The 11,358-nt window shown below is 51.9% G+C and overlaps 2 protein-coding genes across 2 annotated transcripts in view; one reads left to right on the forward strand and one right to left on the reverse strand.

Annotated features, from left to right (window-relative positions):
* Gba (glucosylceramidase beta) overlaps nt 1–5,292 on the forward strand; it is a 7,088-nt gene extending 1,796 nt beyond the window's left edge. The window contains exons 5-11 of the mRNA XM_005367149.3: nt 1,454–1,587; nt 1,810–1,982; nt 2,165–2,399; nt 3,408–3,632; nt 3,994–4,157; nt 4,548–4,664; nt 4,751–5,292. Coding sequence (XP_005367206.1) covers nt 1,454–1,587; nt 1,810–1,982; nt 2,165–2,399; nt 3,408–3,632; nt 3,994–4,157; nt 4,548–4,664; nt 4,751–4,856 — 1,154 coding nt within the window. The 3' untranslated portion in view covers nt 4,857–5,292. The remainder of the gene's footprint in view (nt 1–1,453; nt 1,588–1,809; nt 1,983–2,164; nt 2,400–3,407; nt 3,633–3,993; nt 4,158–4,547; nt 4,665–4,750) is intronic.
* Nucleotides 5,224–10,966, reverse strand: Mtx1 (metaxin 1). Its single transcript, XM_005367150.3, has 8 exons — nt 10,043–10,966; nt 9,085–9,154; nt 8,911–8,990; nt 6,715–6,807; nt 6,387–6,569; nt 6,201–6,277; nt 5,637–5,791; nt 5,224–5,560 (listed from the first exon to the last, which is right to left on the reverse strand). The coding sequence occupies exons 1-8, from the start codon at nt 10,568–10,570 to the stop codon at nt 5,346–5,348; spliced, it is 1,401 nt and encodes a 466-aa protein (XP_005367207.1). The 5' UTR covers nt 10,571–10,966; the 3' UTR covers nt 5,224–5,345.
* Nucleotides 10,967–11,358: the final 392 nt, after the last annotated feature.

Consider the following 11,358-nt stretch of genomic DNA (forward strand, 5'->3'; position numbering starts at 1 on the left):
GACAGGGTTTCTCTGTGGCTTTGGAGCCTGTCCTGGAACTAGCTCTATAGACCAGGCTGGTCTCGAACTCACAGAGATCCGCCTGCCTCTGCCTCCCGATACATTTTTTTATACCCTGGCTTTATTTATTTATTTTTTAACAGATTTATTTTTATTATGTATACAATGTTCCACCTGCATGTACACCTCCATGCCAGAAGAGGGCACCAGATCTCGTTACAGATGGTTATGAGCCATTATGTGGTTGCTGGGAATTGATCTCAAGACCTCTGGAAGAGCAGCCGGTGTGCTTAACTTCTGAGCCATCTCTCCAGCCCTATTTTTTTTTAATTCTTATTACATTTTATTATTTATTGTGTGTACTGTGCATGGGTGCGGAGGTCAGAGAACAATTTTCAGGTGTCATCTTCTTCCACCATGTGGATCATAGGTATTGAATCGGGTCCTCTGGCTTGGCACCAGGCACCCTTACCCACTGAACCATCCTGCCAGCCTTTTTACTCTGACTTTCGTGTTCTTCCCTGTCGTTTGCCTCCTCCCTTCTTACCCCCCTGGGGGTCTCATGTATTCCAGATTCAGATCCACTGTGTAGTCAGTGCTGATCCTCCTGCCTCTGTCCGCTGAGAGCTGGACTATAGATGTGTGTCATCACACCGTTCACCCAGTCTGGCGCTCAAACCTGGGGCTTCACGCATTCTTGGCAAGTGCTCTACCACCCGAGCTACATCCCCATCCTGCCTCTCGTTCCTTTCTCTTCCGCTGTCCCTTCCCGCCTTTCTTTCTGTATATCAGACTTGTCTAGGACCATGGTTTCCATGGTTCCTCACCTACTCCCTGGGATCCCTTTGGAGAAGGGACCATATTGAATGAGAACCTATCGAGGACTAACACGTAATTAAAGTCAGTTTTCATATTCACCTTTTTGGTTTTTGTTTGTTTGTTTCTTTTTCTGTCTTTTATTTTTCAAGACAGGGTTTCTCTGTGTAACAGTCCTGGCTGTCCTGGAACTCACTCTGCAGACCAGGCTGACTTTGAACTCACAGAGATCCGCCTGCCTCTGCCTCCCGAGTGCTGGGATTAAGGCGTGCACCACCACTGCCAGGCCTCCCTTTATTTATTTATTCATTTGAAACAGGGTCTTAGCCAGGCGATGGTGGCGCACGCCTTTAATCCCAGCACTTGGGAGGCAGAGACAGGTGGATCTCTGTGAGTTCGAGACCAGCCTTGTCTACAGAGCTAGTTCCAGGACAGGCTCCAAAGCCACAGAGAAACCCTGTCTCGAAAAACCAAAAAAAACAAAAAAAAAAATAAACAAAAAAAAACCAGGGTCTTACCTTGTAGCTCTGGCTGGTCTGCTCATCCAGAGGGATGGGACTAACATCATGGTGCCACCAAACTCAGCTCCATTCTCTACTGATTCAGATTTCCCTATCTTGGGCATCCTTTTCTGCAGGAATTGAATATAACATCATCCGGGTACCCATGGCCAGTTGTGACTTCTCCATTCGTGTCTACACCTATGCTGACACCCCTAATGACTTCCAGCTTGCCAACTTCAGCCTCCCAGAAGAAGACACCAAGCTCAAGGTGGGCATTCTGGCTGCTTCAGTCCTATTGGTATTGCTGTCTGAGGCTGAAGGCTGGGAAGGGCCAAGTTAGAACTTTCTGCAGGTCATGTAGAACCCTTCTCCTGCAGCCTACTTGCCCTGGGGTAGGAGGGTGGGGGCTGGTGGTTGGACCTGATGCACTGGTTGGGCCAGTTTGTGTTCCATTTCTGGGTGCCTCTCTCCTCACGACATCTATCTCCAGATACCCCTGATTCACCGAGCCCTGAAGATGTCCCCACGCCCCATCTCACTCTTTGCCAGTCCCTGGACATCTCCCACTTGGCTCAAGACCAACGGAGCAGTGAATGGAAAAGGGTCCCTCAAGGGACAACCAGGGGATATCTATCACCAGACCTGGGCCAATTACTTTGTCAAGTAAGGGACCATCGGAGCCATGGGGTCTGTACCAACCTCTTTGGGACACCATGGTCTATATCCTACCCCTTGGCTTGCTCCACTTCCAGATTTGCGTCTCAGCTCATCTTTCTACGTTCTGTGCCTTTCAGATCGTAAATTTCCAAGACCTATCCCAAGGTCTCTATCCACTTTCTTGCCAGGTTTCTGGATGCTTATGCTAAGTACAAGATAAAATTCTGGGCCATGACAGTGGAGAATGAACCTTCTGCAGGACTCTTGACTGGGTACCCCTTCCAGTGCCTGGGCTTCACTGCTGAGCATCAAAGAGACTTCATTGCCCGCGACCTAGGGCCAGCGCTTAACCGCAGTTCTCATGATGTCCAGCTATTCATGCTAGATGATCAGCGTTTGCTGTTGCCCCGCTGGGCACAGGTGGTAAGGTCTAGGACTTCCCAGGGTGCCCCAGTGAATCCCAAGTCACCACCCAAAATGTCTGGTTACAGCCGGGTGGTGGTGGCGCACGCCTTTAATCCCAGCACTCGGGAGGCAGAGGCAGGCTGATCTCTGTGAGTTTGAGACCAACCTGGTCTACAGAGCTAGTTCCAGGACAGGCTCCAAAGCCACAGAGAAACCCTGTCTCGAAAACCAAAAAAAAAAAAAAAAAAAAAAAAAAAAAAAAAAAAAAAAAAAAAAAGCAAAACAAACAAACAAACAAAAAAAACCCAAAATGTCTGGTTACAATTTTAGGTTACCTTCCCTATGCCAGAGTTGAGATAGGATCTTGCTATCTATACTAGGCTGGCCTTGAAGTTGTCACCCTCCTGCCTCCTAAGTGCTGGCATTATAGGCATGAGCCACCACACCTGACTTCTTCCAGGCCAACTAAGAGCTTTGTAGACCAGGCTGGCCTTGAACTCATAGAGATCGACTTGTCTCTGTCTCCCTGCTGGGATTAAAGGTGCATGACACCATACTCTGGCCTCATGATAATCAATTTTATGTCTGTGCAGGTGCAGGTGTGGCCCTTAGATTAGCCAACAGTTGCTGAGTTTTCTGTGGCCTTTGCTTTGTTTTGGTTTTTGAGACTGAGTCTCTCACCGATTAAGCTAGGTTTGCTACCCGTGCCCCAGGGATTCACCTGTCCCTCTCTGCCCCGTGCTAGAATCGCAAGGCTTTGAGTGGATGTGGTGCTAGAGATCAGACCCAGGTCCTCAGCTGCATGGATTTGCCAGATCCAGAAAGATTTGTGGATCCCTAGGCTGGATCTGGTTGCCCGGGACACTACCATCTCTGGACTCCAGGGCTTGACGGATCCCTATGGCTGTCTTGTCGCTTTAGTTCCCAGGTCTTCCATCCTGCCAGTCACTTCCTTTCCCATCAGAGTCCTCTGGGCAGGACTTGTGGCCAGGGCTCCCCATTCCTAATGCTCCCTCCTCTCTGTAGGTGCTCTCAGACCCAGAGGCTGCTAAGTACGTTCATGGCATTGCTGTACACTGGTACATGGACTTTCTGGCTCCAGCCAAAGCCACTTTAGGGGAGACACACCGCTTGTTCCCCAACACAACACTCTTTGCTTCAGAGGCCTGTGTGGGTTCCAAGTTCTGGGAACAGAGTGTCCGGCTGGGCTCCTGGGGTCGAGGGACGCAGTACAGCCACAGTATCATCACGGTGAGTTTTATTGTCCCCTTTCCCACACAGACCACCTGGGACAGGCAAACAGGCCTTCCTTCTCAGCTGGCTTGGCAGCTTGCTCTTTGAGGCAACTGTGGGATGCCAGGGTTATCATTTTCTTCACAGGTGTATATTCCCATCAGTCCTTGTTTTCATGTCTGGGGCCAGAGGGCCATATCTGCCTCCAATTTCCCGGTTCCAAGATGCCTCATCCTCACAACCCTCTTTCCAGATACTGAGACAGGACACTCGTTCAAAGGAATAAGCCATTCCTAGCCCCAGCTCCCTTATGTGATTCTCACCTGTCTTCTCTAAGGATACCCATCTTTAAGTTAACTTTTCCTTGCTTCAACTCTAGAACCTTCTTTATCACGTGGCTGGATGGACCGACTGGAACCTTGCTCTGAATCCTGAGGGAGGGCCCAACTGGGTCCGCAACTTTGTTGACAGCCCCATTATTGTAGACATCCCCAAAGACACATTCTACAAACAACCCATGTTCTACCACCTTGGCCACTTCAGGTGAGCAGGGGGTGGGCACCCATACTCCGTAGCAGGCTTACATCATCCTATACCATGAAGGAGCAGGAAGGTGTTCAGGGTGGCAACCCTGGGAGAGGCACACTACTCCTCTATTGCACCATGTGGGCAGGAAGTGACTAGGTGGCACCATAGACACAGGTAATCCCTGGGTGACTGATGCTAGAGCCGTGATGCAGGACAGGGCAGAGGCCCAGCAGCACAGGAGTGAAGGGAGTCTTGTCCCAGCCCCTGTCTGGGTTTCCCACACAGCTGGACTATAGTTGCACAGCCCCAGGCAGCTTTGGTCTCAGAAGCAGAGACAATGCTGGCGGAGCTTGATGGGACAGTGCCCTCAGGGTGGTCCGTGATGCTGCCTGTCTTTGTATTCAGCAAGTTCATTCCTGAGGGATCCCAGAGAATAGGGCTGGTGGCCAGTGAGAAGAATGACTTGGACACGGTGGCACTGATACGCCCTGACGGCTCTGCAGTTGTAGTCGTGTTAAACCGGTAAGCTGGGTACAAGGGCAGGTCTGGGCCTGAGCAGCGTTGGGGGTTGGCTGCAGCGGGTTGATTTCAGCTTTTCTTCTCCCCAGCTCCTCCAAGGACGTTCCTCTTACCATCAGTGACCCTGACCTGGGCTTCCTGGAGACCATCTCACCTGGTTACTCCATTCACACTTACCTGTGGCGGCGCCAGTGACGGAACAGCATGGACATTAAAGGGAGTTAGCTCATGTGCTCCCGGGTGACTTCACAGTGGCACAGGCGCGGGCCAAGGGTTGGGTGTCTTGTTCTCCCTTCTAGAATGTGCTAGGGGTGGGAGGCCCTAGTGTCCTCACAGTTCCCCACGCATGCACTAGCTGCATGAGGAAACTGGGCCTAGGCCTCGGGTGAGTTCACTGTCTGTAAACACAAGACAGGGATGGGGAAGATTTGGGAAGATGGACCTATGTAGAAAAGAAATGTAAGTCAGTGTAAGGACTAAAGTAGTGTCAGTGGGGAGGCCTACACCTATGCATTCCTATTGTGGCAGCTAGGAAAATGACAGACCCATAACAAAGAAAATGTTTGGTCTCAGTTAGTGTGAACAGCTTTATTCTAGGAATAGCACCCCATTTCTGGGTGCTCTAACAATGGGGCATCTGGAATGCATGACAGTAGAAAAATCAGTCCTGAGAGCATGAACACATCATTCTTCTTCATCCTCCTCAGCCATGCCCAAGGCCCGGGTGCTCGGGGTCCGAGCAGGAGATGCCCGCTGGATAGAAACAATGCCACTGAGCAAGGCATAGCCCACCATGGCTGCCAGCCCTGCCAGCACAGACAGAATCTGGTTCCGGCGTCGGTATGGCTCCTCCTCGGTCTCAGGGCCTGCTGGCGTCTGGCGTGGAGGTGGTACCTCAGCTAGGGGACAAGAAAAGAAAGTGGGCAAGGGAGGTAGTCCTTGGACCCCAGCCCCTCCTCCCCATCCGTTCCTTACCTCCATCCCGGGGAAAGTAGAGGCTAAGGATGTGGGTACAGTAGACACAGAGATTGTGCAGCCCACGAAGGTGGGCCTGCAGCTTCCCACTGGGCAGCTTTGCCTGCAGCAGCAGGGCCAAATGGCTAAAAACAAAGGCATCCAGGGAGGCAGGGCTGGAGAGACAGAAGAGGGTGGGATGGAAGTGGACAACCGTGCAGAGGGTCAGCATGAAGCAAGAGGAAAAAGTCTGCTTTGGTGGAGTAAGCTCTGGGCAGCAGGGGTCACCAGGGGAAGGGCAGGACACCTAGCTCTGGATTTGGTGAGGGGAGTCTTTCCCCAGGTGGCGCCAGCCTGGCCCTGAATGAAGCTCTATCCCAGGGCTGCATAAAGGACACATTGAGTGCCCCACAGCCCAACAGTTCCCTCCTGTACCACCAAGGAGCTTCTAGCCCCATATGCCGTCCCCGACCAGAGTCAGTGCCTGTCCTAAGAACTTCCTGTTCACGCCCCAGTTCAGGCTTTGACACCTGAAGCTGGATTTTCTTCACACATCCATTTGTTCCCCTTAGAGTTAAGACTCACGCATCGCCAAAGAAGAACTTCTGAGAGCCCAGGCGCTGAGAAAGCAGGGTTAGGCACTCCCGAGCCTCTTGATAGAGCTGTAGGGAAGGACACAGGAATGTGGTGGGGAGCGGTGGCGCCCCCACTGTGGACACTCTTCATTCTCAGCCCTCTCTTTGGCACTCATCTCATTTGCTCCAGTGCTACCTCTTTCTCTAGTTCTTCCTCAGTCTCCGATCTGTGCTCGCCACACAGCAGCTGCAACCGCTCCATGTACTTGCGTTGCATGCGGCCAGGCAGGAAGAAGTTGAGAGGAAAGGGCATAGCCTCTGCATACCACTTTCGGGTCACTTCTACATAGTTCTTGGCATCTACCCAGAAAGTATGTATCTGGGTCGGGCAGACAGAAGAGGAGAGGAAATGTGAGCCAGTGCACCTGCCTATCACGGGTGGAACTCTAAGTCCCGTGTTGCTCTGATGTGTATGTCTGCCCCCTTTCTCACAGGCTGTGCATGCTAGGGCCAGATGTACTCACCAGCACAGGGAGGAGTTTCTCCTCCAGCAGAGACATGAAGGCTAGGGTGTCCGCTCCTTGCCGAGCTGATAGATCATAGTCAGCGTTATACTTCTGTGGAAGAAATGTTCGTGAGATGAACACTAAAGGAGTGCAGGGCGCGCTCTCAGAAGGGCTGGTACCCCACAACAGCCTTTGAGCATAGCAGAGGGAGAATCGGGAGCTTTGCCTGCTCAGGACTCCTTGCCTCAGCCCAGCCAGTAGCCTGTTTCTTTTGGCAGAAAGCCTGGGCTTTGCAGCCCACTGGCTGTTGAGGTCCTGCACCCACTGGGGGAAGAAAGGAGGCCTGGCCACACAGTGGGAGCAGCTCCCAGAGTTTCCACGGAAAGCTGGCAGCATGCCGCTGACAGCCAACTTTCTAACAGTAGCTTCCTGATCCAGACACCGCAGAGCAGCAGAGCGGAGCTCACTGCGGGCTGGGCCTCAGCCCGTGATGCAGAAATTAGGGGGCACCATCCTTGAACCCAGTAAATTTATGCCCAGCCATCCCCACCTCCAACTTGTCTCTCGTTACTAAGCTCTTGGCTCTCCTCTGCTTCACTCAAAGCCTGTGTGCCATCACTGCACATACATCCTGCCAGGACTCGTGTCTTAGTGGGGCCTACTTTTCCAGGCTTCAGTCTGGGGCTTAGTGGCTCCTTCCATGTACTAAAAATCTTTGTCCCCAGACAACCTCTTGAGTATGGTACTTAAATTTCCTGAACATCACTTTCTCCTTTATGGAATGAGATAGTAATCTTTTTCCCTCTGTGTGGCTGGGTTTGGAAATAATTTAGGAAAAAACACTTTGGAAATTGGAAAGGCTGTGTTTATATGTAAGGAATCAAGGCAGGAACCCAGGTCCTGCCAGGAACCTTGGCTTTTGTTTGGATTCTATTTCTCTGGGCCTCTAAGCTTCCATTACTTTCCCAGCTCCCTGGAAAGTAGAGATGAGAAAGAGGCTCCTATTTCTGATGGTGTGTTCCCTCTTGGAACAACACCACGATGCCAGACCTTTTAAAGCATGCTGGCTAAGCCCCCAAGTTTTAAAGAGTTCTGGTTGGCAAGATGGTTCCGCAGGTAGAAGTACTTACTAGCAAGCTTGAGAACATGAGTCCCATCACAAGAGCCCACACAGAAGGAGAGGACTTATTCCCACAAACTGTCCTCTGACCACCCACAAGATAAATAAACATTTAAAAACAAAAACAAGAGTTTATTGCTTTTGTCGTTGTTGTTTTAAGACAGGACTTCTCTATGTAGTCTTGGCTGTTCTAGAACTTACTTTCTGGATCAGGCTGGCCTTGAATTCACAGAGATCTACTTGCCTCTGCCTCCCAAGTCCTGGGAGTAAAGGCGTGCACCACTATTGCCTGGAGAATTTCTTTCTTTGAAAAGTTACTTGTTTCACATCACAGTCAAAGGCAGAAGAACAGAACTAAGGCCTCCCAAGCTCTTATAATTCTCTTTCGAATTTCTCAGCCTGGCACTGAAATTCCATCCCGAATCCCCTCTTCAGCATAGTTTGGCCCCTGAAACAAGATAGCCTTAGAAATTTCTTCTTTCCTTTCTCTCATTCTCTAGCCTTACCCCCTACTCTTTTTTTTTTCTTTCACAGGGTCTCACTATCTAGCCCTGGTTGGCCTGGAACTCACTATATAGATCAGGCTGACCTTCAACTCACAGAGATTTGCCTGCTTCTGCCTTCCAAGTGCTGGGATTAAAGGTTTCCACCATGAAACCTGATTTTTTTTCTCTTTTTGAGACAAGGTCTCATGTATCCCAGGCTGCCCTCAAACACATTATATAGCCAAAGATGGTTCTAAATTTCTCATCATCCTACTTCTACCAAGTACTGGGATTATATGTATGCACCCCCATGCCTATTTCTAGAAGTTCCTTTCTAGTTTTGCTTCCAGGGCCTCCCCAAAGCCAACTGCCGTTCTCTATTCCTTTTTATTCCCCATGTCTCATCAGCGTCCCTCATTTTTCTCCCACCCTACTCAGCATTCAGAATAAACTGGATCTCAGTCTGCCCCTTCCCCACAGTCCTCTACATTCGGTATCTGCTTATCACAGTGACACGGTCTTCACCCCGTCCTTGGTGCTCTGGAACACCCTTATCTCACTTGGCATGTGTCAACTGGATTTCTTTGTCACCCCTGTCCAGCCACCTACCTCTTTACGAAGATGGGTGAGGATCTTGTGCGGTACTGAGATAACCTCTCCACTACTGGTTCGAAGGGCAGGCAGAGTTCCTGATATTGAGAAAGAAGTATGTCCATAGATCATAGCTTGCCTACTCCTGCACCGCCCCTCACAATTCCCTTCCTCACAGGGCCACCTGTATACCTGAAGGGCTCTGCCAAGGGTTGCTGATCTTGTGTACCTTCAGGGGTGCACCTGTAAATCTGGTATAGGTCTGCAGGGAAGGAAGCAGAAGGGAGAGAGGCCCGGGTATGGCTTCCCAAAGTAACCAAGAAAAGAAATATTTCCTTAGACCATTATGTGCTGTGAGCTATACCTGGCACTTTATACCAAGAGGAGAGGTGGAAGGAGGAGCCATTCCCATTCACAAAGGGCCAATGGGACTCAGAGAGATTACGGGCATGTTCATTATGTCCGTTCCCACAATTCCACATCAGGAAAATTTACCTTCCCTTCTGCCGCCTACACTCTCAAAAGCTTTTCCTCACTACTATCCCTTCCCCTGGAAGTACTGACTTACTTTGGCAATCTCTGTACACTGTTCCTGCTTTTGCATCAAGTACCTGAACGTTTTATTTTCTGCTTACATGTTTGCCTTTCTGTAAACAACATTGCAAGGCAATGTCTGGCATCTATCTGTAAGAAGCACAGTAAATGCGTGCATAATCCCGAGAGGTTGAGCGAAGTGAAGCAAACCTGTCTAGTTACAGAGTTTTCCCGGACTCTGGTCTGGCTGTGGGCTGTCTGCTCTACGACCAACTACACTCAATCAATTCTTAGTGAAGAAGGGGGTGAAGGGGGCTGAGGGGCAGACATGCCAAGTCTAAGATTATCGAGATAGTCCAGAAGGGATTGCCCCAAGGTCACACAGACAATAAATGGATTGGCAAGGTCTAAAAGGCGTCTCTGAAATCCCGATTAGACCTGCTTCCACTGCTACACGAGTCTTATCCTAGGAAATCATAGCATAGTCACTGAGCCCACGTCGGCCTTTGATTGCCTCAGTTTCTCTCAATACGCTCGTGTTTGGGCTCCCGGCAGAGTTCGGGCCCCCTCCCCGGGCCTCCAGAGCGTAGCAGAGGACGCCTGCACCATCCCTCACCAGCACGACCAGACTGTCCAGGTCCACAGACGGCAGCCCCCAGCCCCCTGACCAGCAGAATAGCTCCATGGGCGCCGCCATCTTGCACACTCTCTGACCCGGAAGCAGCTCCGCAGAAGTGCCCGCCTTCCCTCGGCAGGGCCCGCCCCTGGCCGCCGCCTCTCGGGCCACTGGGGGCTGGGGGTGTGCGGAGGCCCCAGGGGAGGCGCGGTTTCTCGCGGCCTGAGAGGTGGCGGGCGTGCAGGAGGTGGGGCCACGGACTTCTGAGGCGCGCGGCCGTGGGCTCATCCTGAGGCGGCTCCGGCCAGGGGGCAGGGCTGCCGTCCAGACGCTCCGGGGAGAGTCGCGGCGCCTGTGCCGAATGCCGCCGCGAACCGCCACAGACACGGAGGGCTTGGGAGAGGGGCATCGGGTGCGGCTCGGCGGTCTCTGGGGGCTCTTGCCAAACTGCACGTGGCCTCGACAACCCCGGGCCCCCTCATGTCTCTGTCCCGAGCGGTGGTTGCGGGGGGGTCCCCCGGGCCGCATGTTTTCCACAGCGCGTTATGTTTGGAGCGGACCTCGCGCTGCCTGTCGCCATAGAAACAAAACAGGGGCGGTGGCGGCGCCCGAGCTGAGGCCCGGCTGGGGCCTGAGTGGGGGGAAGGGAGTGCGGCTCGCGGCTGTTGCCTTCCGAAGAGCTCTCCTAGTTCGTCCCGAAGCTCCCCTCCGGTTCATCCCGGACAAGGCCTTCCCGTGGTACCCGGTGTCCACCAGTCCTCCTCGCCCCAGTCTTCTGGTGATGTCTCCCCCTGTCTTCATTTCGACCTCACTGACCAGTTTAGACTTCATCGTCTGGTTCCCGTCGGACGCTTCCAGACTTCCAGTTTTCCCAAGAATGAGAGAAAATGGAGGAATGGGCACATGTCATAAAAAGTTTTTTTTTTTTTGACACCGTAATAAAAAGTATTTGTTATGCCACAGCAATAAGCCCCATGGCGTGGGCATTCTCTAGGTACTGTAGCAATCTAGTTTCGGCCAAGTCCCTTGCTATCCTAATCCATTAACTGCCTAGAAACCCATGGCAGGGTTTTCTGCCTTCTCCAGCCGCGGCTTCCACAGGACAGTAGCATTTGGTAGCGCTCGAAGTTGAAAGCCCCCGAGAACCAGATGTCAGAGTGAAGGGAGGCACCTAGAAGATAACCATTATGGAGGAGCAGGAGGCAAGGAAGGTTCTAGGACTCTCCCAGTGCCCCTGGTTCCTAGAGATGATGATGCCTCCAAGGTGATTGGCAGCTCTTTGTTTCAGCCCCCCCTTACCCGCCTGCTCCCCCCCC

The sequence above is a fragment of the Microtus ochrogaster genome, unplaced genomic scaffold, assembly GCF_000317375.1.
Source record: "Microtus ochrogaster isolate Prairie Vole_2 unplaced genomic scaffold, MicOch1.0 UNK16, whole genome shotgun sequence".
Lineage (NCBI taxonomy): Eukaryota > Metazoa > Chordata > Mammalia > Rodentia > Cricetidae > Microtus > Microtus ochrogaster.